The sequence below is a fragment of the Thunnus thynnus genome, chromosome 24 (assembly GCF_963924715.1).
Source record: "Thunnus thynnus chromosome 24, fThuThy2.1, whole genome shotgun sequence".
Taxonomy (NCBI): domain Eukaryota; kingdom Metazoa; phylum Chordata; class Actinopteri; order Scombriformes; family Scombridae; genus Thunnus; species Thunnus thynnus.
Window position 1 is genome coordinate 14,982,431 of NC_089540.1, and position 23,026 is coordinate 15,005,456.

The 23,026-nt window shown below is 34.2% G+C and overlaps 2 protein-coding genes and 1 long non-coding RNA gene across 3 annotated transcripts in view; 2 read left to right on the forward strand and 1 right to left on the reverse strand.

Annotated features, from left to right (window-relative positions):
• LOC137177283 (uncharacterized) overlaps positions 1–23,026 on the forward strand; it is a 238,723-nt gene that overhangs the window by 67,261 nt on the left and 148,436 nt on the right. The gene's annotated exons all lie outside the window — the stretch shown is intronic.
• Positions 1,624–8,908, forward strand: LOC137177449 (uncharacterized). Its single transcript, XM_067583789.1, has 10 exons — positions 1,624–1,828; positions 4,838–4,987; positions 5,727–5,852; positions 5,945–6,099; positions 7,205–7,298; positions 7,588–7,692; positions 7,788–7,883; positions 8,009–8,104; positions 8,304–8,402; positions 8,707–8,908. The coding sequence occupies exons 1-10, from the start codon at positions 1,780–1,782 to the stop codon at positions 8,832–8,834; spliced, it is 1,098 nt and encodes a 365-aa protein (XP_067439890.1). The 5' UTR covers positions 1,624–1,779; the 3' UTR covers positions 8,835–8,908.
• On the reverse strand, positions 17,217–18,864 carry LOC137176989 (uncharacterized). The gene is made up of 3 exons (XR_010925915.1): positions 18,634–18,864; positions 18,494–18,555; positions 17,217–17,693 (listed from the first exon to the last, which is right to left on the reverse strand). It is a non-coding gene; the product is annotated as an uncharacterized lncRNA (long non-coding RNA).

Sequence of the window (23,026 nt, forward strand, 5' to 3'; positions counted from 1 at the left end):
TAGCTAGCTAATGTAGCTTATGTTAGCGTCATCATCGTCCCCTGTCAATGTTTAAGCTGTCAAGGAACTAGACATCGATAATAAAAGTGGTAGTTCCCTTTCTAATTTCCTCAAAAAACATTGATGGCATAATTGGCATATCTAGTCTAGTTAATGTGGTCAATATTATTTGAAAATTCATTCGTTTTGGTGAAATTTTCAACCAGTGAGTTAAATACTTTGAGTTCATAATTAAAATTTTTGAGACAACACAACGTCTTCTGTCACTGTTCAGGCTACTGTAATTTATTGAAACTTAAAGATCTTTGTTATTTAATTGTTGGTTAAAGGGCTATTTTAACCTTTGATTGGTAACTGTTGTGCTCCTGCTCTGTTCTTTGAATAGGTGGAGAGACTTGTTAACTGTTTTATAATGATACATTAAAAGATGAAGGTGTGCTCTTGCTTTTTTTCTTTTTGAAGGTGGAGAGAGTAACATTAGTGCAACAGTAGTAGTAGTAATGTCGTCTCCCTCCTTAATGATATGTACCTTTGGTTTTATTTGAGGTCATAACAGTGCATTGTATTAAGCAGTTGTTGGCTCATTAGTTTGTTATTCACATGCACTAAAATTCACCAGAAGGCAAGACATCAAGTCCTTGTAACTAAAATTTTCCAAGTGGAGGACCCCCAGACCCCTCACTTAAAAAGTGGCTTGACTGGGCCTATATTTTGCACTATTTTTCCCAGTCTGAATGATTTTCCCAGTCCGGCCCTGCGGTAACATACACTTAAGGGTCCTGATTTGGGGGTTTAAAAATAAGACCACCTTAATTAAAACAAAATGTACTCACCAGAAAAGCTGACCATCTAACTCACTAGAAGGTTTTTTATCACAACCAAACGCTGAACAACTTTTTTAGGTGACCAAAATGTTACAATTAACTTAAATGAACTGAAAACACACTGAAATAGCAGCAGCTATGTCTATGCTGTGAATCTGGGGTTACGCTATAGTTACGTTACATAATCAACGTGGCAGTGGGAGCAACTTGTCAATCACAACGTGGCCACGCCCTAAAGCATACATTAATGTATTATCTATTTCACTCTAAATGGGACCATAATTAACAAAATGAAAATCATGATATCTTGAAGACGACTTGAAACTAGCGATTGAGACCATAAACTCATTAGGAAAGTGTTTACTGAGGTAATAAATCAAGTGAGCAGTATGGTCATTTTCTCAGACTTCCTTACTATTGGACTTCTCTTTGCAGCCAGTGGAGTTGCCCCCTGCTGGCTTCACTTTTCACACCGGGAGCACTGGATTTGCAAAAGATCTGGCGAGAGTATTTTACTGTGATCTTTTACTATTCCTGACTAAGTGTATTTTGTGCCTGAACCTGACCAGAAGTTAACCACAGCGTTGTCATATCAAAACATAACTATTTTGTACAACACACACAATGAAGAAACGTGTACAAATCTCGCGAGAGACTTGCAAATCAAGGGTAACCATCTAGACCTAGACACAACCTTGTTCAAGGACACTGTAAATCATTTATAGTTTCCTTGATCTTGCCCTGGAGGTAATACAAGAGCTCTTATAAATCCGTGGACCTTGCCCTCACTTCACCTTCACTCTCAGCTTCGGCTGTCAGCAGCAAACTTTCCAACTTTTTCACTTTCTGAATACATTTTTAATCTCTATGTAATTGCAATTTTTTAAAATATCAACAGAATCACCAGGAATTTACATGTTTTACTTCTATTTAAGCCAAACTGAGAACAAGGAAAATGTGGCTGTTTTACTTTCTGTTCTGGATCGCAGTGAGAGTCAGCGCAAGTAAGTTTGAGAAAATTTAAACTGTTTTTAACTGACGTTGAGAAAATTATAACATCATGGTATATTTCTGTACATGTTTTGTGTTGTATTTTTCTGTTTCAATTTTAATTTTGTGACCACATCCTCAGGTTAAATAGATAGTCCAGCTTCTGTTTATCAATGCACATGCCTACATTTACATTACCTGTGACAACAGCAAAATAGTTAAATATATAAATGTTAGATTTATTTATTTATTCATATATTAATTACATTATTTTATTATTAATTTATTCACACATTTATTTATAATTTTATTTATTTATATATACTTTCATTTATCCATAGTGTAATTTGCTGCAGTGAAATAAATAAATGTGTCAACTTCATCCATTAAAAGGTTAAAGCCTCTGATTGGTCAGCCTGCAACCTCAGTTGTTGCAGGCTGTATCTCCGTGAGGATCGTCAATACAGCTGCATTCATTTCTGTATCAGTCAGGGCCGATATCATTACAATTTTTTCGGCGAAGCCCTCAATCTGATCCAAAAGAAAGCACAGGAACCGGCATTTGTATGGTGGTATTACTGCATCACAGTGGTTCTTAACCATTTTCGGGCCAGCGCCACCCCCCATCCATCATCCAGGTCCGTTACTGCCCCCATCAATTAAAATGTAGGCTATTTGTCTCCCCTGAATATTAATGATGATTATTATTCTGTGTTATATCATTAAAAATCATGTCATTTGATGCCAAATAACAGATTTGATATAGCTGGACAGTTGGAATATCATTATCATTAGTTTCTCATGCAGGGAGCAAAAAAACCCCCAATGTGAATAGAAATTATGTTTGAGTGTTAAACAAATGCAACAGTTAGAAATTTGACAGTCTAACTTCAATAAGGTCTTGATATTGATCATGAACAGCAGCCAATCAGAAAAAAGTAATTTGGTGCCAAACAAGAAGCATTTTTATTAATTGTTCCAATGGAAAAACAAGAGCAGCCTACCAAGGAAAAAGTCTGAGGCTGATATGATATGATTGTTGTTTTATGATGCTATCCAGTTGATTAAACAATTGGACCTGCGGCGGTCAAATAAAATAACCAGGTCAAAGGTCAACAGGGGTTTTGGTCCGGGAGCTTGATGTTATTTGACTAAAAACTAAACAATTTTGAACTCATATCATTACAATATTTGTTTAAAATACGCACTGTGCCGTAAAAAATAATAATCACAAGACATTGATAAAATAGGCTTATAGTGAATGGATTTGGGCTGTGATTCTCTCATCCTCCCATAGTCAGGCTGTAGCCACCAGCCAGCTGTAGGGACGACTATGGTTGGAATTTATTTGTCCTGTTTTGCAAGTATCACAGAGAAACAACAGACTACATTAATGTTATCACACCATGTTTTATTTCCTTGTTGGAATTAAAGGCAAACATCAGACTTTATGATCCAACTGATAAAGATTTGTATTGTCTGTTAATATTTGACTTTTGTTCCAGATTCTTCGTTCCGAAGTTCAGAGAACACTGGTGGCATTTGTTCTTGAATGAAACATCAGGACAGAATGTATGAAATGTGAGATAGATATTACTTTTCAAGTAATATCTCACTTGAAAGAAATTAAAAAATGTCAGTAAAACAAATAATATTCCTGACATTAAAATACTGAGTGAAATTTAGAAAGAATGAAGAACACAGACATCAGGCAGTATCTTCATTCTGTCCTCCTTCTCCTCCTCCCTCTGCTGCTGTTTGAGAGGAGGGGCTGTTTCAGTCAGATGCTAAGTCTACAGGAATTTAACACATTTTAATACACATTACTAAGCTAAACACAATCACCAACAAATAGAGCAGAGGACAGAGAAGCTAGTGTGACCATAAATAACATCAAACCACAGTAGAGACTCAGCATAGTTTCCCCATGTCTATACAGGAGGTGTTCAGGTACAGTGTTCAGCGTAGGTAACCCACGTTTTCGAAGCACTCAGACCCCAGTGTTCTCTGAAAGCCCCCTGAGGGGCGGTACTGCCCCGTTGAGAATCGCCATATTAGATCGTCTAATTTTCATTTACCACATGCCAACATTAACATGAACTGTGACAACAGGACATTTATATTTGAAGTAGAGATGCACCGATTGCAGTTTTCTTGGCTGATTCCGATTTCCAATTTTTTAAAAGTCTGACCTGTAGATTCTGATTTTCTATCTTTAACGGTTTCCTTTTTTTCTAAGAACTATAATTGACAGCATATACAAACGTGTAACTTTTCTTTAATGGAAAATTGAAATTCAATTGTACTTTCATTAACTATTTCAATAATCTACATTTTTCTTCTTGACCTTGGGTGATGGTTTTTAAGTGTTTGATTAAGTTAGTTGTTCCAAATGTTTTCAAGGTTGTTCCTCCACAATTTATTTTGGATTTACAGATATTACAGATTGTGAGCTTTATGTCTTCTTCACTCACACTGAAGAACTTCCACACCAACGACATGTTTGTGTGTGTGTGTGTATACGACACACTTGATTAAAGAAAAAATACATTTCAGTAATTTAAAGTCCGAATGAGACAGCATTTCATTTTCAGTATCTAACTTCCATATTGTGATGTATTTCCGAGTGAAACAGGACAGACAGGCGTGACGTAACGCTGGGTGGAATTTGATTTGAACATTGAGAAGTGGGCCATGTCATAATCAGTTTTAGTGTTGTGATGCTAAAAGTTGAAGATTGATTGATGGGTGGATGTCATGATATTATTGGTGGAAATTGGTTGGTTCAAGTCTGCATAAGAACACGTCATATCTGTTTAACAAGAAGAAAACATGATTGGATTTTGATATAAGAATACAAAGAAATTTTTATTTTTTTGTATTTTTTGGCATATATTGTTAAATAGGTGCACAATATGACCGGGGATGTGATCTAAAAGGATTTAAAAGGGATTTTTCATTTCATGTCAACTTTAAACAGAGAAATTTGCATTCACTTGTTTTTAATTTATTTTATTTTGCAGGAGATCCACTCTACAGGAAAATAGGTGACAAAGCTGTTCTCACATCAGACTCTGTAGTGAATCCCATCACCAGTATAGAGTGGAAACATGGACCTGATCTTGCCATGGAGTGGTATGGAGACGAGACTTTCTCCTACCGACACTTCAAAGGTACCACTTTAATCTAAATCAAGCTGTTTGGTAGCCAGAGATCAATGATTTTATACATTAGTTTGAAGTTTTTGATACATTTAGGTTGAGATTTTGGTTTAAATTAGGGGTCTGAAATCTTTTTCAGTTGGAAATTTATTATATTTTAAGGTATTCTTTTACAGTATTTAATTGGTTTATTGGCTAAATTAATGGATTATTTTATAATAGAGGGGTTTTAAGTGTGTTTTCTGCATGAATTGAGTTTTTTTAAGGAGTATAACCCATTAAATCTGACAATTAATACTGACCCTGAATTTTCAACTTTATTAAAATATTAAGACCCTTAATGGTGAACTGTTAAATAAGGTTCCCTTTCATGTGTTTTGGTCAACAAGCCCTTAAATTGTGCAGATATTCCCCAAATATCTTAATATGTCGCAATCCAAAGATTTATTCATTCATTATCCCTGTAAAACCCAATTAAATACCTTAATTACATAATTATCAATGGATAAATGAATGGAATTAGGGTTATAAAAAAGGGATTCACTTGATTTTTTTGTGGGAAATCAAAACTAAACTTTTTTTTGTATGAAAATCAGCTGTTCTACAAACATTTTTAGTGTTTTAAAGTGCATATTTCTCTAGCTGCCCATTCTTAAGTGACCAACACTGGAAATAAGTGGCTCTAGCTGACAATATACTGTAAGACAACTAAAAATCTCTGTTTAGAAGCTAAACCTGTGCATTTTTGCAGATCGTGGTTCGCTGAACACTTCAACTGGAGCGCTGACAATCACAGGACTGACTCCAGACGACAGCGGCAACTACACAGTAGAGATCAACAACAAAGTCACCAGCAAGACTGAACTCCTGGTTATCTGTAAGTAGAGGAATTGTGTATGAAGTTTGTCTTAGTTTATCAAAACGGCCCTAAATTCAAAGGAAATGTCTTTTTGTTTTGTTTTCTATCAGCTCCTGTCTCTAAACCCACCCTCTCCGAATGGTGTACTGGGACCTACTGTGTCCTCACCTGTAATGGTAACACCACAGACGCTGAACCAGTCACCTACTGGTGGACATCAGGTGACACGACGTGGTCTTCAACCAAGGAGCACAAAATAACAATGGTAAACACAGGATAATGATGTTTGTGTGTCTCATCAGTAACAGATAAATCATGTTGAAAGAATAAACCAGAATCTAGTTTTTAAATTGATTCACATATTCAGGCATCAGTTGGTGACCAGCTGAGGCAGAATCCAGGCTGTGCAGTTTAGGATATTTAGACAGTTTAGAATATTTCTGAAATTAGCTTTAACTCTATCTGGTATATTAAATGTGTTGTGCATTGTCCCTGGTAAATAAACAATATATAATTAAATAAACTGAACAGCAACATGAACAAACCTGCAGAAAATAAAGATTTCAGATCATGGAAAGGGCCAGACTTGTCTCTGTAAAGTCATAAAAAGTGACAACAAGCGCTGCATTTGGATACAAGGTTGGACATTTTTATTTTTATCCAATTAACAGGCAACTGTTGAGATGATCTAATATTTTATATGAATGTTGTAGTTTCACAAAACATTCAAAGATATTTCGTTACAAGTTTAAACCTTCAGTGTTCAGACATTTTTAAAACTCTGAATATCTCCACATGTGTCATGGCAAATAGTAATAAAGCATCACATTAATTAATTTGTAAATTCACTTATTAATTCCTGTATTTATTGTACAATTAGATATTAATAAATGAAATGATTTATTACTATTTTTGTGACACTTTTGGTCCTCTATACACCAGATGTGGCTTTTACAGTGTTTTTGTATCTCTTTTGTTTCCCATACAGTCTTGCAGGCGATAAAAATGTGATATTAGAAAACTTGACAGGTTTCTCTGTTAATTACTTTATAGCTGTTTGTGATACAGAGAAAAAATCAAAAAGATGTTAGAGATTGCCCAAACAAGGTTTTAGTATTCTACCAAATCATACTAGTATACTATAATTTATACTGGATAATTCAGTCTTGCTGACGTGCTAAATAGTGGATTACAGCATATATAGTGAAAAGCTGATGACTAAATGACTAAGTAGCCACATCACTGTGTTGTCCCTGATGTTATTGTTGGTAATCTGGACATACTGTAAAAAGACAAAGTGAGCTCCTCAAAAGATTTGTATGTTTACTTTATGAGCTTTCAGCTAATAATGTTTTTCTCCCAATTTCTAGGTGGAAAAGGAGCTGTGGTTGAGCTGGTTCAGCTGTGCGTTTGAAAACCCAGTCAGCAACATCAACAGTGAAAAAGTCTTCAACCCCTTTATAAGTGAGTTATCACACCAACAAATATCTGCTGTAACACATTTAATGTATTAATGCATCTTACTGTTTTTACTAAACATGACAATGTACTCAATGTCCTCATAGGAGTTACAAAACATGTTCTAACAGCATTAAATGACTAAATGACGAGCTTTGAGTTTATTATTTTTCTGTATTGGGTCACCTCAGAGTGCATTATCAAAGATGGGATCAGCTAACAACATTAGAGTACAATACAGTGTCCTTGTAAACCATTTGTTGTTTTAATTATTTATTCTTTCATTTTTTTGTAGGGAATCAGCTCATCTTCATGGCAATATTATTACTGGTTGTCTGCATCATCATCATCACTTTCAGACGCAAAGGCATCATCAATTTCAGTTGCGAATGGATAAAAGGTAAGAAGTTACAAAATATTGTATTTTGATGCACTAAATAAACTGTATTTATACCATTTGTTGTTTTAATTATTCATTCATTAATTTTTTTGTAGAGCTTCTGAAGTGGACATTCATCGACATGTTAGTATGTATTCTAGTTGTGTTCAACATCATCCTCATCTTCAATTCAAACTTCGAAGGCAGAAAAGGTAAGAAGCCTAACCACCTCAGAGTGCATTATCAAAGATGGGATCAGCTAACAACATTGGAATATAATACAGTGTCCTTGTAAACTATTTGTTGTTTTAATTATTTATTCTTTCATTTTTTGTAGAGCTTCTGACAAGGGTGTTCATCATTATAGCAGTATTTGGAGTGATTCTGGTTGGGTTCATCATCTTCTTCATCTATTTTCTATACAAAGCTGGATGTAAGAAGTCACAAAATATTTTATTTATTTATTTTGGTCTGATATCAATCAAATCTTTGACTTGAATTTACATTCTTTATATTTCTTTAGGTGGGTCACCTCAAAGTGCATTATCAAAGATGGGATCAGCTAATGACATTAGAATATAATACAGTGTCCTTGTAAACCATTTGTTGTTTTTAATTATTTATTCTTTCAGATTTTTCCACAAATCTGAAATGGATGATCATCTTTATAGCTGCATTATCTCTGGATATATTCAACATCATCATCAATTTAATATACGAAGGCATAAATGGTAAGAAGTCACAAAATATTGTATTTATTTTGATGCACTGAATAAACTGTATTTTGGTGGTTTGATATAAATCAAATCTTTGACTTGAATTTACATTCTTTATATTTCTTTAGGTGTGGTATATTAATATTTATGTAAATTTGACTGATAATGTTAATCTAATTAAATGACTAAATGACGAGCTTTGAGTTTATTATTTTTCTGTATTGAGTCACCTCAGAGTGCATTATCAAAGATGTGATCAGCTAACGGGTCCTTGTAAACCATTTGTTGTTTTAATTATTTATTCTTTCATTTTTTGTAGGGGCTCTAATATGGATGATCATCTTAACAGCAGTATTTGGAGTGATTCTGGTTGGGTTCATCATCAGCATTATCATCATCTATTTGAAATACGACGACAAATTCTGTAAGAAGTCACAAAATATTTGATTTATTTATTTTGGTCTGATATAAATCAAATTTTTGACTTGAATTTACATTCTTCATATTTCTTTAGGTGTGGTATATTAATATTTCTGTAAATTTGACTGATAATGTTAATCTAGTTGTGCATCATACATATTCAAGTTCTTTCAAGAGTGTGATTCTACCAACAATATTAGTCCTGATGATGTATTTTCATGCTAAGAGACAGGAAGTTTCTATCCTCATGCAAACATCCACAACCACAACCAACACCAAGAGATTCTCTCCAGATGTTTGATGAATCTGCATAAAAGGATGTTTCAGGGTCGACTTGTTGTCTTGGTGGTTAAAGCTCACAACAAATAACTGCAACATCACTACTATTATGCACTATTAAAGCATCTGGCTGTTTTTACTAAACATGACAATGTACTCAATGTCCTCATAGGAGTTACAAAACATGTTCTAACAGCATAAAATGACTAAATGACGACCTTTGAGTTCGTTTTTTTTCTGTAATGGGTCACCTCAGAGTGCATTATCAAAGATGAGATCAGCTAACGACATTGCAATACAATACAGTGTCCTTGTAAACCATTTGTTGTTTTAATTATTTATTCTTTCACTTTTTTGTAGTCTATCTCATATGGAATGTCATGTACATGATGCCTTGTATTTCGGGTTTGTTCAACATCATCATTTTGATGTACAAAGCCATAAATGGTAAGAAGTCACAAATATTGTATTTATTTTGATGCATTAAATATACTGTATTTTGATGGTTTGATATAAATCAAATCTTTGACTTGAATTTACATTCTTTATATTTCTTTAGGTGTGGTATATTAATATTTCTGTAAATTTGACTGATAATGTTAATCTAGTTGTGCATCATACATATTCAAGTTCTTTCAAGAGTGTGATTCTACCAACAATATTAGTCCTGATGATGTATTTTCATGCTAAGAGACAGGAAGTTTCTATCCTCATGCAAACATCCACAACCACAACCAATACCAAGAGATTCTCTCCAGATGTTTGATGAATCAGCATAAAAGGATGTTTCAGGGTCGACTTGTTGTCTTAGTGGTTAAAGCTCATAACAAATAACTGCAACATCACTACTATTATGCACTATTAATGCATCTTACTGTTTTTACTAAACATGACAATGTACTCAATGTCCTCATAGGAGTTACAAAACATGTTTTAACAGCATTAAATGACTAAATGACGAGCTTTGAGTTTATTATTTTTCTGTATTGGGTCACCTCAGAGTGCATTATCAAAGATGGGATCAGCTAACGACATTGGAATACAATACAGTGTCCTTGTAAACTATTTGTTGTTTTAATTATTTATTCTTTCAATTTTTGTAGGAGCTCTGACAGTGATGATCATCTTAACAGCAATATTTGGAGTGATTCTGGTTGGCTTCATCATCGCCATCATCTATTTAATATACAAAGACACAAAGTGTAAGAAGTCACAAAATATTTTATTTATTTATTTTGGTCTGATATAAATCAAATCTTTGACTTGAATTTACATTCTTTATATTTCTTTAGGTGTGGTATATTAATATTTCTGTAAATTTGACTGATAATGTTAATCTAGTTGTGCATCATACATATTCAAGTTCTTTCAAGAGTGTGATTCTACCAACAATATTAGTCCTGATGATGTACGGTCTTGACCTGCTCTATGTGAAAAGTGCCTTGAGATGACTTCTGTTGTGATATGGCGCTATATAAATAAAGATTGATTGATTGATTGATTGATTGATGTATTTTCATACTAAGAGACAGGAAGTTTCTATCCTCATGCAAACATCCACAACCACAACCAATACCAAGAGATTCTCTCCAGATGTTTGATGAATCTGCATAAAAGGATGTTTCAGGGTCGACTTGTTGTCTTAGTGGTTAAAGCTCATAACAAATAACTGCAACATCACTACTATTATGCACTATTAATGCATCTTACTGTTTTTCCTAAACATGACAATGTACTCAATGCTCTCATAGGAGTTACAAAACATGTTCTAACAGCATTAAATGACTAAATGACGAGCTTTGAGTTTCTTATTTTTCTGTATTGGGTCACCTCAGAGTGCATTATCAAAGATGGGATCAGCTAACAACATTGGAATACAATACAGTGTCCTTGTAAACCATTTGTTGTTTTAATTATTTATTATTTCATTTTTTAAAAGGGGGACTGAAATGGATGCTCATCTTAAAAGCACTTTGTATTCCAGTTGTGCTCAACATCATCAATTCATTATACAGAGCCATAAGAGGTAAGAAATCTTAAAATATTGTATTTATTTTGATGCACTAAATATTATGCGTGCATTAAAAAAATCGATTCACATAAGAATCGTGATTCTATCTCTGCCGATTCAGAATCGATTCACATTTTTCAGTCTTGCTACGACGCTGTTTTCCATTTTTTCCTGACATGAGTTAGCTCGCTAAATCCCATAGATGGCGCAACGACGCTGCGCTGGTTTCCATCCGGCCCCAACACCGGGGGCAAGAAGGAAGAGAACTGTGTATCATGGAGAGACTGCGAGCAATGGAGTACTTGACAAAAAAATAAATACAACCTGGTCCATCAGCAATGAAGGCAATCATTTAGACATATTTTGGAATTTCTTTTCTCGAAGGAAAGAAGGAGCTTGACGAGATTAATGCTGTTATCAAGCGTTGCAGCGCCTTTTTGTGTGGTTGTGGGCTTATTTATTTGTAACCACCGTGAAACAATCAGAAAATAACGTTTTATTGATCTGATTCACCAGCTTCATCACTAACGTTACCAGCTCTCCCTCTCTTCATTCACTCTCTCGCTCGTTCGACCACTGCTTCTCTCTCTCTTATCTTTTTTAAAATGAGTCAGGAAGCCGTCAGCAAAGCCTAACTTTACTTTTTACATTATCAAACAAAGAGAAGTTTTCTTCCTCTCTTCCCAGTAATGTTTTTGTCATAATGCAGGGTTGTACAGCGTTACAGGTTACTTTTCTCCAAAAGTTGGTTCTGGTTCAACTTTCTCCCTGCAGCCCCCCTGCAGCCCCCTCCCCCGCAGATTAACACACGTCAGACTGCCAGCTGGTTTTCTGAGGACGAGAATGAGAAAGTCATTTTATCTCAATGAAAAACGTCTCCTTGAAGTTTATGACAAACTGCCAAAAACAAGCCAACAAGATGCAGCAGTGAAACAAGCGTTTAAACAGCTGTTCTGTATTCTGAAACAGACAATAAAATTCAGTAAATAGTGAAACTGCCCGTTTCATTACTTTACATTCATGTAATAAATATACAAACGTCAATTAGATGGTAATCTGCATGAGAAATTAAGAAAAAGAAACAACATTGGTTATAATCATCATCATCTTATAGTGATCAATTTGACCAATTTGATCAGTTTTCTTGTTTGCACTTTGCAGCTAAATGTAACAGGCAGCTATTGTTTATTTGATTCTGTTATTTGAAGTATGAATTTAAGTTATTATATGAAGTTTTGCACTCAGCAGTTTATCTTTGCAATCATTTTTATTTTTGTATTAAGTATTCATTTGACTCTTTGTCTCAGGGCTGCTTTGGTTTCCTGTTGACTGAGTGAACTAAAGGAACATAAATCTTAGTCAGGGTTGATGTTGATAGCAAATGTTTATATTTTACATTTTTCTTTGAGGCCTATGAAAGTGTCTCCTGCAGTCAAATGGAAAGAATAACTCAAAACATCAATCTAGAATCAAATCAATGAATGTATTGAAGTGAGAATTGATTTTGAATCGCAAATCAATTGTGAATTGAATCGTGAGATTTCCTGAATCGTGCACTCATATTAAATAAACTGTATTTTGGTGGTCTGATATGAATCAAATCTTTGACTTGAATTTACATTCTTTATATTTCTTTAGGTGTGGTATATTAATATTTCTGTAAATGTGACTGATAATGTTAATCTAGTTGTGCATCATACATATTCAAGTTCTTTCAAGAGTGTGATTCTACCAACAATATTAGTCCTGATGATGTATTTTCATGCTAAGAGACAGGAAGTTTCTATCCTCATGCAAACATCCACAACCACAACCAACACCAAGAGATTCTCTCCAGATGTTTGATGAATCTGCATAAAAGGATGTTTCAGGGTCGACTTGTTGTCTTAGTGGTTAAAGCTCATAACAAATAACTGCAACATCACTACTATTATGCACTATTAATGCATCTTACTGTTTTTACTGAACATGACAATGGCCTCAATGTCCTCATAGGAGTTACAAAACATGATCTAACAGCATTAAATGACTAAATGACGAGCTTTGAGTTCGTTATTTTTCTGTATTGGGTCACCTCAGAGTGCATTATCAAAGATGAGATCAGCTAACGACATTGGAATACAATACAGTGTCCTTGTAAACCATTTGTTGTTTTAATTATTTATTCTTTCAATTTTTGTAGGAGCTCTGACAATGATGATCATCGTAACAGCAGTATTTGGAGTGATTCTGGTTGGGTTCATCATCAGCATCATCATCATGTATTTGAAATACCGAGACAGATTCTGTAAGAAGTCAAAAAATATTTTATTTATTTATTTTGGTTTGATATAAATCAAATCTTTGACTTGAATTTACATTCTTTATATTTCTTTAGGTGTGGTATATTAATATTTCTGTAAATTTGACTAATAATGTTAATCTAGTTGTGCATCATACATATTCAAGTTCTTTCAAGAGTGTGATTCTACCAACAATATTAGTCCTGATGATGTATTTTCATGCTAAGAGACAGGAAGTTTCTATCCTCATGCAAACATCCACAACCACAACCAATACCAAGAGATTCTCTCCAGATGTTTGATGAATCTGCATAAAAGGATGTTTCAGGGTCGACTTGTTGTCTTAGTGGTTAAAGCTCATAACAAATTAAAGCTGCAAGCAGCGTTGAATGGGCCTTTGCGCCCTTGCGCACGTCGGGCCACGGCGCAATCAAAGGGCTTCTATGACGGGCATGTAGATGTCTTTAGACCCGGGCTGTTTTCAGACAGTGCAAGAAGGAGATAAACATCACTTCCTTTGTCCACTATTTTGCCCGCTGTTGGGGCTGCTTTACTGAAATTTTGTAGGGGGCGCTATTCAGCCAGTTTGCATCACTGATGGAATATTGTCATGTACACGGGTTCAGGCCGGGAGTCTTATCAAACATGTAAAGTTTGGTGCAGATTAGAGCATTTACAATAAAGTTATAGCAACTTCCTCTGTCATGGCGAAACATCAAATCTCAACAGTGTGAGGATGAGAATTTTCTGCAGGGTGAGACATGGCTGCCTTGCTCACACCTGTGTCATAAAAATCATGCAAGTTTTGTGCCCATTCACTTGAATTTCAATTAGTAAATTGAAAACCCTTGATGAGTTTGTGTGTAAAAAAAAATTATTTCCCAATTTTCATCAAGTCTATTTTTAGGAATATTAAGACTTTTAACTTGGGATGCACAACATTAGATTTTTTCCGATATCCGATATGCTGGTATTTCCAACTCATTGTGGCCGATTGCCGATGCCGATATATGCACATATTTTTACCAGCTGGCTGAGGAGGCTATTATGCATGCAAGCATAGATTATACTATGATCAAGAAAGACAATATATGAAGGAAGAACTTAGGAAGACTGGACTTCAGTAGCTCAGCATTAAAGTTCTTCCCTCATATAGGCTATAGTCTTTCTTGATCATTAGTACAATATATGATTGCATGTATAATAGTCTCCTCAGCCAAGTGGAAAAAATATGTGCATATATCAACATCGGCAACTGGCAAAAATGACAGTCAAAAAGTGATCATGTTAAATAATCATAATCCCAATATGGAACAAAAATAATTGTGATTATGATTTTTGCCATAACTGAGCACCCCTAAAAACAACATAAATTTTGATTTACATACACACACACACACACACAAAGAGTTTAAATATGTATGTAATAAGTTGTTTTCTTTAAGAAACTGTTACTTGAACATTTTTCAGTGTGCTCCTAAAGTTATATATGTGCTCCTAATTTTTTTCATTTAGGAGCACATGTACTCCTTGAAAAAAAAGTAAGGATTGAACACTGCTGTCAGATGTGTAGAAGCACTAAGTAAGTGGAGTGTGGCACAGTCCAAGGGCTTCTGTCACAGGCAGTAGATGTTTACTTTACCCATCCCCCCCCTCCCATTCTCTCTCTCCCTCTCAACTGGAGAGAAGGATTTCAGTGTACTCTTCTTGTGAAATATCCTCATAAATCCCATAACTTTGGCCAAATCCTACATAAAAATCACATTTTTTTGTAGGAATTTTCGTCGCTAATCCATTGATACAGGTTTGAAAGTGGACGGACTTATAGTTTAGACATCAGACGCCCCAGTTGGGCACAAAGTCCATGCCCAGAGATTGCCTCCCCATTGGTTTACATTGTAAAGTGTGATGTCGCACTCCAACTTTCAGGGCTTACTACATCTAAACATCTACATCTAAACTTTTGTTCAGCACAGTATGATAAGTCATGTATTAAAGTTTGAAGCCGATACCATTAACGTCCTAGGAGGAGATAGCGTTTATTCAAGGTCCAAAATTGGCACAAAATCGTACTTTGAAATTGAGATTGCAGACTTCCTGTTGGATTTAGGTCAGGGGTGTCAGTGTATGATTTGTAGGTCTTGATGAGACGAATAATTGAGTTTTGGTTTGATCTCTCTACGACATTCCTACGGGCCGTGGCGGCCGTTTTAGATACATAGGTGGCGCTCTCGAGCACATTTTGGCACTATGGTGGTTAATTTTTAAGTTTTCACCAGACCTGATGTCCGTGCCAAATTTGGTGAGTTTTTGAGCATGTTTAGGGGGTCAAATTTAGAGTTAAAGTGGCGGATTAATAAAGAATAATAATAATAGGAAAGAAACAAACACACGAAAAACAATAGGGTCTTCGCCCTTTGGGCTCAGGCCCTAATAACTGCAACATCACTACTATTATGCACTATTAATGCATCTTACTGTTTTTATTAAACATGATAATGTACTCAATGTCCTCATAGGAGTTACAAAACATGTTCTAACAGACATTAAATGACTAAATGACGAGCTTTGAGTTTATTATTTTTCTGTATTGGGTCACCTCAGAGTGCATTATCAAAGATGGGATCAACTAACGACATTGGAATACAATACAGTGTCCTTGTAAACTATTTGTTGTTTTAATTATTTATTTATTCATTTTTTGTAGGGAATCTGAGATTGACATTCATGTTCACAGCAATTTGCATTTCGGGCGTGAGCAACATCATCATCAATTTAATATATGAAGGAACCAGAAAAGGTAAGAAGTCACAAAATATTGTATTTATTTTGATCCACTAAATATACTGTATTTCGGTCTGATATGAATCAAATCTTTGATTTGAGTTTACATTCTTTATATTTCTTTAGGTGTGGTATATTAATATTTCTGTAAATTTGACTAATAATGTTAATCTAGTTGTGCATCATACATATTCAAGTTCTTTCAAGAGTGTGATTCTACCAACAATATTAGTCCTGATGATGGATTTTCATGCTAAGAGACAGGCAGTTTCTATCCTCATGCAAACATCCACAACCACAACCAATACCAAGAGATTCTCTCCAGATGTTTCATGAATCTGCATAAAAGGATGTTTCAGGGTCGACTTGTTGTCTTAGTGGTTAAAGCTCAGAGTGCATTATCAAAGATGGGATCAGCTAACGACATTGGAATACAATACAGTGTCCTTGTAAACCATTTGTTGTTTTAATTATTTATTCTTTCATTTTTTGTAGGGAATCTGATATGGATGTTTAACTTCATACCAGTATGTATGCTGGTTGGTTTCATCATCATCATCATCTATCTAATATACAAAGGCATCACCTTTTTCAGACGCATAAGGAGAGAACGTAAGAAGTCACAAAATATTGTATTTATGTTGATGCACTAACTTTACTGTATTTTGATGGTCTGATATAAATGTTTCAGCGTCGACTTGTTGTCTTAGTGGTTAAATCTCATAACAAATAACTGCAACATCACTACTTTCATGTCTCCATTTACACTACTGAAGACAAAAATGTTAATTAAGTAAGCTTACTTTGACTTAAAATCACTTAATGTCTCACTACATTTTACAAACAAAAAAGTACAACAATAACAAAAAAAGCATTTTTATGGCTTTTGGACAGAAAACTGTAAATAAGGAACAAAAGTCTGAACAAGATAGCAATTACACAATTAAATTGTAGTAAAATGTAGCATCCTCAGTGCTAACCAAAAGTAGTAATAAGACACTAACATCTAACTTGCTCCAATGAGAGGTTGTCTTGAATAATTCAGGGAGTAAATTCATGTATGGTTGAACAGTGACAATTTATTGCCTCAAAACTTTTACACAATAATACACAAGACTTTAATTTTTAAAAGAATGGAAAATAAAAAATTAAATAAATAAATCAAATAAGACAATCAACAGAAATAGTCCGTTATGGAGGTGGAAAACCTCCAATGAAATGTTCTTTAGTTTACTGATTGTTCCTTTAATCCACGGTTACTCCTTATGATTAAAGAGCTCAAGAGTTCAGTTCAAAGTAGTTTTGTGTTGTATCTGTTCCAAGTGTCTAATAGTGTCACTACTATTACTATCCAGGTAGGATAATTAGTGTGTGTGTCTTATCTGTAACCCAATGAAAATGAGTATCACTTTAAATCAGATGTCCTCTGTGGGCAGTTCCTACGGTTGACCAACATCGTTTCTACAACGGTCCACAGAGTCACAGGCTGGACTCGCCATCTCTGATTCTATCTGGTCACAAAAAACCAACCTACACAGATACAGATAGTGCAGGATAATAAGTTATTTAGTTCTCTTTATGTGTTTAAGATGAGATCTCATTAAATTCTTTTCTCTCTCAGAATATCATACATCATATAACCAACAATTAAGGATACACTTGTACTACATTGACCATATATTAACAACTGGTAATTTTAACATGAACAATTTACCATGAATTTCTTTAAAACAGACATCTTTTTAACTTTAACAATAAATTATTTACAATGAATTTTCTCTCTGTCACATCAACATTTGTATTCTTACAGTAACAAATTGCTTATTATGAATTTCTTATGTCAAAACAATTAGCATTTTAACATTTATCAAAATTATTTGCTGTATTGTTACATTTTTATGCACCATTTTAATGTACTGTTAATCATGAAAATTAAACTAAATTATCCCTTATGATTCACTTAACATGTACATCTAGTAACCATAATCGGTTAAATGACCATTTAATGGAATTACAAAACATTTAAGTGCATAAATCCCATTAAAACATAATGATTTTAATATTAGAAAACCGTGTAATGTTCCTTTAAAGTGTTGACACGGTGACGGTCTCTTCATTAGCCAGAGCTAGCGATTAGCAGCTAGCGATCTTTTCAGACTATAAATACAATGATACAGTTGCATCAAAGCATGTAATAAACATCAGACCACATTTTAACAATCACCGGTTGGTTTTTATGAAAAGTATCTTGACTCAACAGTAAGTTTAATGCAGCTTCCCTCCACAGTGGCTAACACAACAACAGACTAGCAGACAACATGGCAACTCACCGGAGTTTCTCAACATTAATAACTGGACAGAAGTTGTTTCCCTCTCGCTCACAGTTGGACCTCTATTAAAAGATCAACTTATTAGCATTGTTACATGGACATTAATCTGACTTTTATGACTATTTTGTGGTGTTTCATACCAGGAAATGCTCGTTTTTTGTTTGTTTACATGCTCACACACGTCTGCTGAGTTGGCAGTGCTTCTGCGGTAGAAAGAAGAGAGAGCACGTGTCTCCCTCAATATAACAGGCGCACTGTGTTTATGCGCCCAACAACATGTAATTACATCTCTAAATCACATATATGGGTTTTGTAGCCCAATAATCCATGTGAGTTACAAAAATAATAGGTTTCAGTCTGGATTTAATGGGTTAAGTCTCCAACCATGAACCGCAGTATTTTTCAGATCAGACAATTTTCATGTCTCAATCTATTTTAGGGAAATATGCTAATAATTTGTTTGTTTTTTTAGTATAAAATCAGTGTCTTGATACACTTGGAAAAAAAAGAAAGAAGACAATTACAGAAAGAGAAAATAATAAAAACATACATGATATTAAACATACATGATACTATTCGCTTATAGGAGTGGCAAAAATTGGATTCAAGAGGTGAAGCATCGACCATGAACCACAACGTCCCTGATTCATGTTTGATTATCTTCACTGATTCTAATCTATAATCAATAAAAGCATAGAACGCCCAATAAGTTATCACCTAAAATCTGAATGGTTTAATCTTTGGAATAATGAGATAACCTGCATCCTGTGATGTGAGTGTTCGTGGGGGAATGTGAGGTCTGAGAAGTTTTGACAGGTCAGGAGGTAATAGGTAGCAGTTTGTAGTCTGACTTGAATGAAACCGTAAACCAGTGAATCAGAAGAATTGTAGCAGCTGCATTTTGGACTTGTTGGATCTTTTTAATAGTACAGAATACAAGACCTGAATGACCATGAATGAGAATTTCTGCATCTGACTGTGTTAGAAATGGGTTAACTTGGACGATGTGTCAGAGGTGGAAGAAAACTACTTTAGTGACGTTGCTGATGTTTCCCTCAAATCTAAGATAAATGAAATTACAGGACTTCTTTATCTCTTCTGCTTAGTGGCAACATCAGAAGACAACTTCCTAATCAGAGCTGAAAATGTAAAGTAGAGGTTCATTGATAAACACACTGAAAGGCACCAGAGACAGTCTGCCTTTCTGTATCTGTATGTCTGAAGTCTTTGAAGCCATTAAAAAGTCTTGAAGGTTCGATATTTAAAAGGTCAAGACCAGGCGAGTCTTCAGCTGTACTGCAGAGACTGTGTGTTGTCACTAAACTAAAACGTATGACTCATTACATTTTCTTTGGCTGATTCTTCCTCACCTCTGAGAACATTGTCAGAGTATTAGTAAAACCCATCTTTCATGACTCTACACATATTGTGGACTCTGTTAATACTATTAATATTGTTCTATTTGTTAATGAGAAGCTGTGTTTGTAAAGGCCACCTTCAACATCTGTAATTAATTCAGGTATTTAATCTCTACAACTTTCTCAACTAAACAAAACCACCAGATAAAAGAGCAGTTATGAATGTTACAAATGTATTATTAATACCCATGTTGCACAAGTTTGACATTCACAAAAGAAAATGTGACTTATAAAACCTGATTATGAAACAAAACATGATTAATGAAGAATTCCAGTGAGTTAACACACATTTATTCATCTTCAATACAGGAGAAGCTGCTGAAAGGGACTTGCAAGGTAAGATAGAACATTTTAAGTATTAACATGACAATATTTTAAATAATGTTCTGTTTTCATGCATCCAGCACTTAAAAGTAATTAATATCTAAACTTTTACAAGCAAAAACCAGTGTTTCAAATGCATTCAATGTACTTTTTTTTAATTGCTGAATTTTAAAAATCAATGAAATAAAAAAGTCTCAAATTGGACACATTGTTAGTTGTTGTTGATTTAGTAATGTGATGTTTTCCTAACAAACAAATGAAGTTTTACAGTCATCAATCATACTGCTGTTAGTTTTAACAGATAAAATGAAAACATGTATTCTGACAAATAGATTTATTTGCAACTAAATACTGACAAAGACATATCTGACCAACATTGGTTTGAATAGCAGCAGTTAAAAAACTTGTAATATGGATTCACTGTGTGATAGATGCATCATGGTTGTGATAATTCTTTATTAATTTCACAGCGTTCAATGAAAGGAGGGATAAAGGTAAGAACAACTTTTTTTTCTTGAACCGTTATAACTGCAGTAAACTAGAAGTTTGACTGTCTGACAGATGTATTGTGGTTGTGACAATTCTTTTATCATTTAATACTGATCCAACAATCTCTGAGGTCCATAAAACATCCACCCAGGACCTGGAAACTCTCAATCTATTTAATGGAAATATGACAATAATTAGTTTATTTTTTAGTGTCAAATCACAAAAAAGAAAGAAGACAATTACAGAAAGAGAAAATAATAACAACATACATTATATTAAACATACATGATACTATTCAGTTATAGGAGTGGCAAAAATTGGATTTAAGAGGTGAAGCGTCGACCATGAACCACAACGTCCCTGGTTCATGTTTGATTAGGGACCTTTATTGATTGTTGTTCCCCATCTCTCTCTCCCCCGTCCCTCATTTTCTGTCATCTCTCCACTGATACTAATCAATAAAAGTATAGAACCCCAAAAATGATTACTTAAATAAAATTTATGCAATCTTTGGAATAATGAGAGAACCTGCATCATGTGTAGCAGTTTTTAGTCTGACCTGAATGAAACCATAAACCAGTGAAACAAGTCAGTGTTACATGTTACAGTTTTTTGGTTATCAGAAGAATTGTAGCAGCTGCATTTTGGACTTGTTGGATCTTTTTAATAGTACAGAATACAAGACCTGAATGACCATGAATGAGAATTTCTGCATCTGACTGTGTTAGAAATGGGTGAATTTGGACGATGTGTCAGAGGTAGAAGAAAACTACTTTAGTGATGTTGCTGATGTGTCCCTCAAATCTAAGATAAATGAAATTACAGGACTTCTTTATCTCTTCTGCTTAGTGGCAACATCAGAAGACAACTTCCTAATCAGAGCTGAAAATGTAAAGTAGAGGTTCATTGATAAACACACTGAAAGGCACCAGAGACAGTCTGCCTTTCTGTATCTGTATGTCTGAAGTCTTTGAAGCAATAAAAAAGTCTTGAAGGTTCGATATTTAAAAGGTCAAGACCAGGCGAGTCTTCAGCTGTACTGCAGAGACTGTGTGTTGTCACTAAACTAAAACGTATGACTCATTACATTTTCTTTGGCTGATTCTTCCTCACCTCTGAGAACATTGTCAGAGTATTAGGAAAAGCCATCTCTCATGACTCTACACATATTGTCCACTCTGTTAATACTATTAATATTGTTATATTCGTTAATGAGAAGCTGTGTTTGTAAAGGCCACCTTCAACATCTGTAATTAATTCAGGTATTTAGTCTCTACAACTTTCTCAACTAAACAAAACCACCAGATAAAAGAGCAGTTATGAATGTTACAAATGTATTATTAATACCCATGTTGCACAAGTTTGACATTCACAAAAGAAAATGTAACTTATAAAACCTAATTATGAAACAAAACATGATTAATGAAGAATTCCAGTGAGTTAATACACACTTATTCATCTTCAATACAGGAGAAGCTGCTGAAAGGATATGGCAAGGTAAGACAGAACATTTTCACATTGGTCACCTATTTGTCTTTAATAATTTTAGAGTATTTAACATGACAATATTTTAAATAATGTTCTGTTTTCATGCATCCAGCACTTAAAAGTAATTAATATTTAAACTTTTACAAGCAAAAACCAGTGTTTCAAATGTATTCAATGTACTTTTTTTTAATTGCTGAATTTTAAAAATCAGTTAAATAAAAAGTCTCAAATTGGACACATTGTTAGTTGTTGTTGATTTAGTAATGTGATGTTTTCCTAACAGACAAATGAAGTTTTACAGTCATCAATCATACTGCTGTTAGTTTTAACAGATAAAATGAAAACATGTATTCTGACAAATAGATTTATTTGCAATTAAATACTGACAAAGACATATCTGACCAACATTTGTTTGGATAGCAGCAGTTAAAAAACTTCTAATATGGATTCACTGTGTGATAGATGCATCATGGTTGTGACAATTCTTTATTTATTTCACAGAGTATCTAGAAGGGAGGAGAAAGGGTAAGAACAACTAATGTTTTTCTTGAACCATTATAACTGCAGTTAACTAGAAGTTTCACTGTCTGACAGATGTATTCAATGTATTTTTTTCTTTTCTTAAGTTGCCAAATAAAAAAAACAAACAAATAATTTAAAAAAGTCTCAAATTGGACACATTGTTAGTTGTTGTTGATTTAGTAATGTGATGTTTTCCTAACAAACAAATTAAGTTTTACAGTCATCAATCATACTGCTGTTAGTTTTAACAGATAAAATTAAAACATGTATTCTGACAAATAGATTTATTTGC

Bases quoted from the DNA above. Each gene is read 5' to 3' on its own strand.
- LOC137177449 (XM_067583789.1), top strand. From the start codon at position 1,780: ATGTGGCTGTTTTACTTTCTGTTCTGGATCGCAGTGAGAGTCAGCGCA. The intron at 1,829-4,837 runs GTAAGTTTGAGA...TTTATTTTGCAG, and splicing joins CGCAGTGAGAGTCAGCGCAA to GAGATCCACTCTACAGGAAA. The intron at 7,299-7,587 runs GTGAGTTATCAC...ATTTTTTTGTAG, and splicing joins AGTCTTCAACCCCTTTATAA to GGAATCAGCTCATCTTCATG.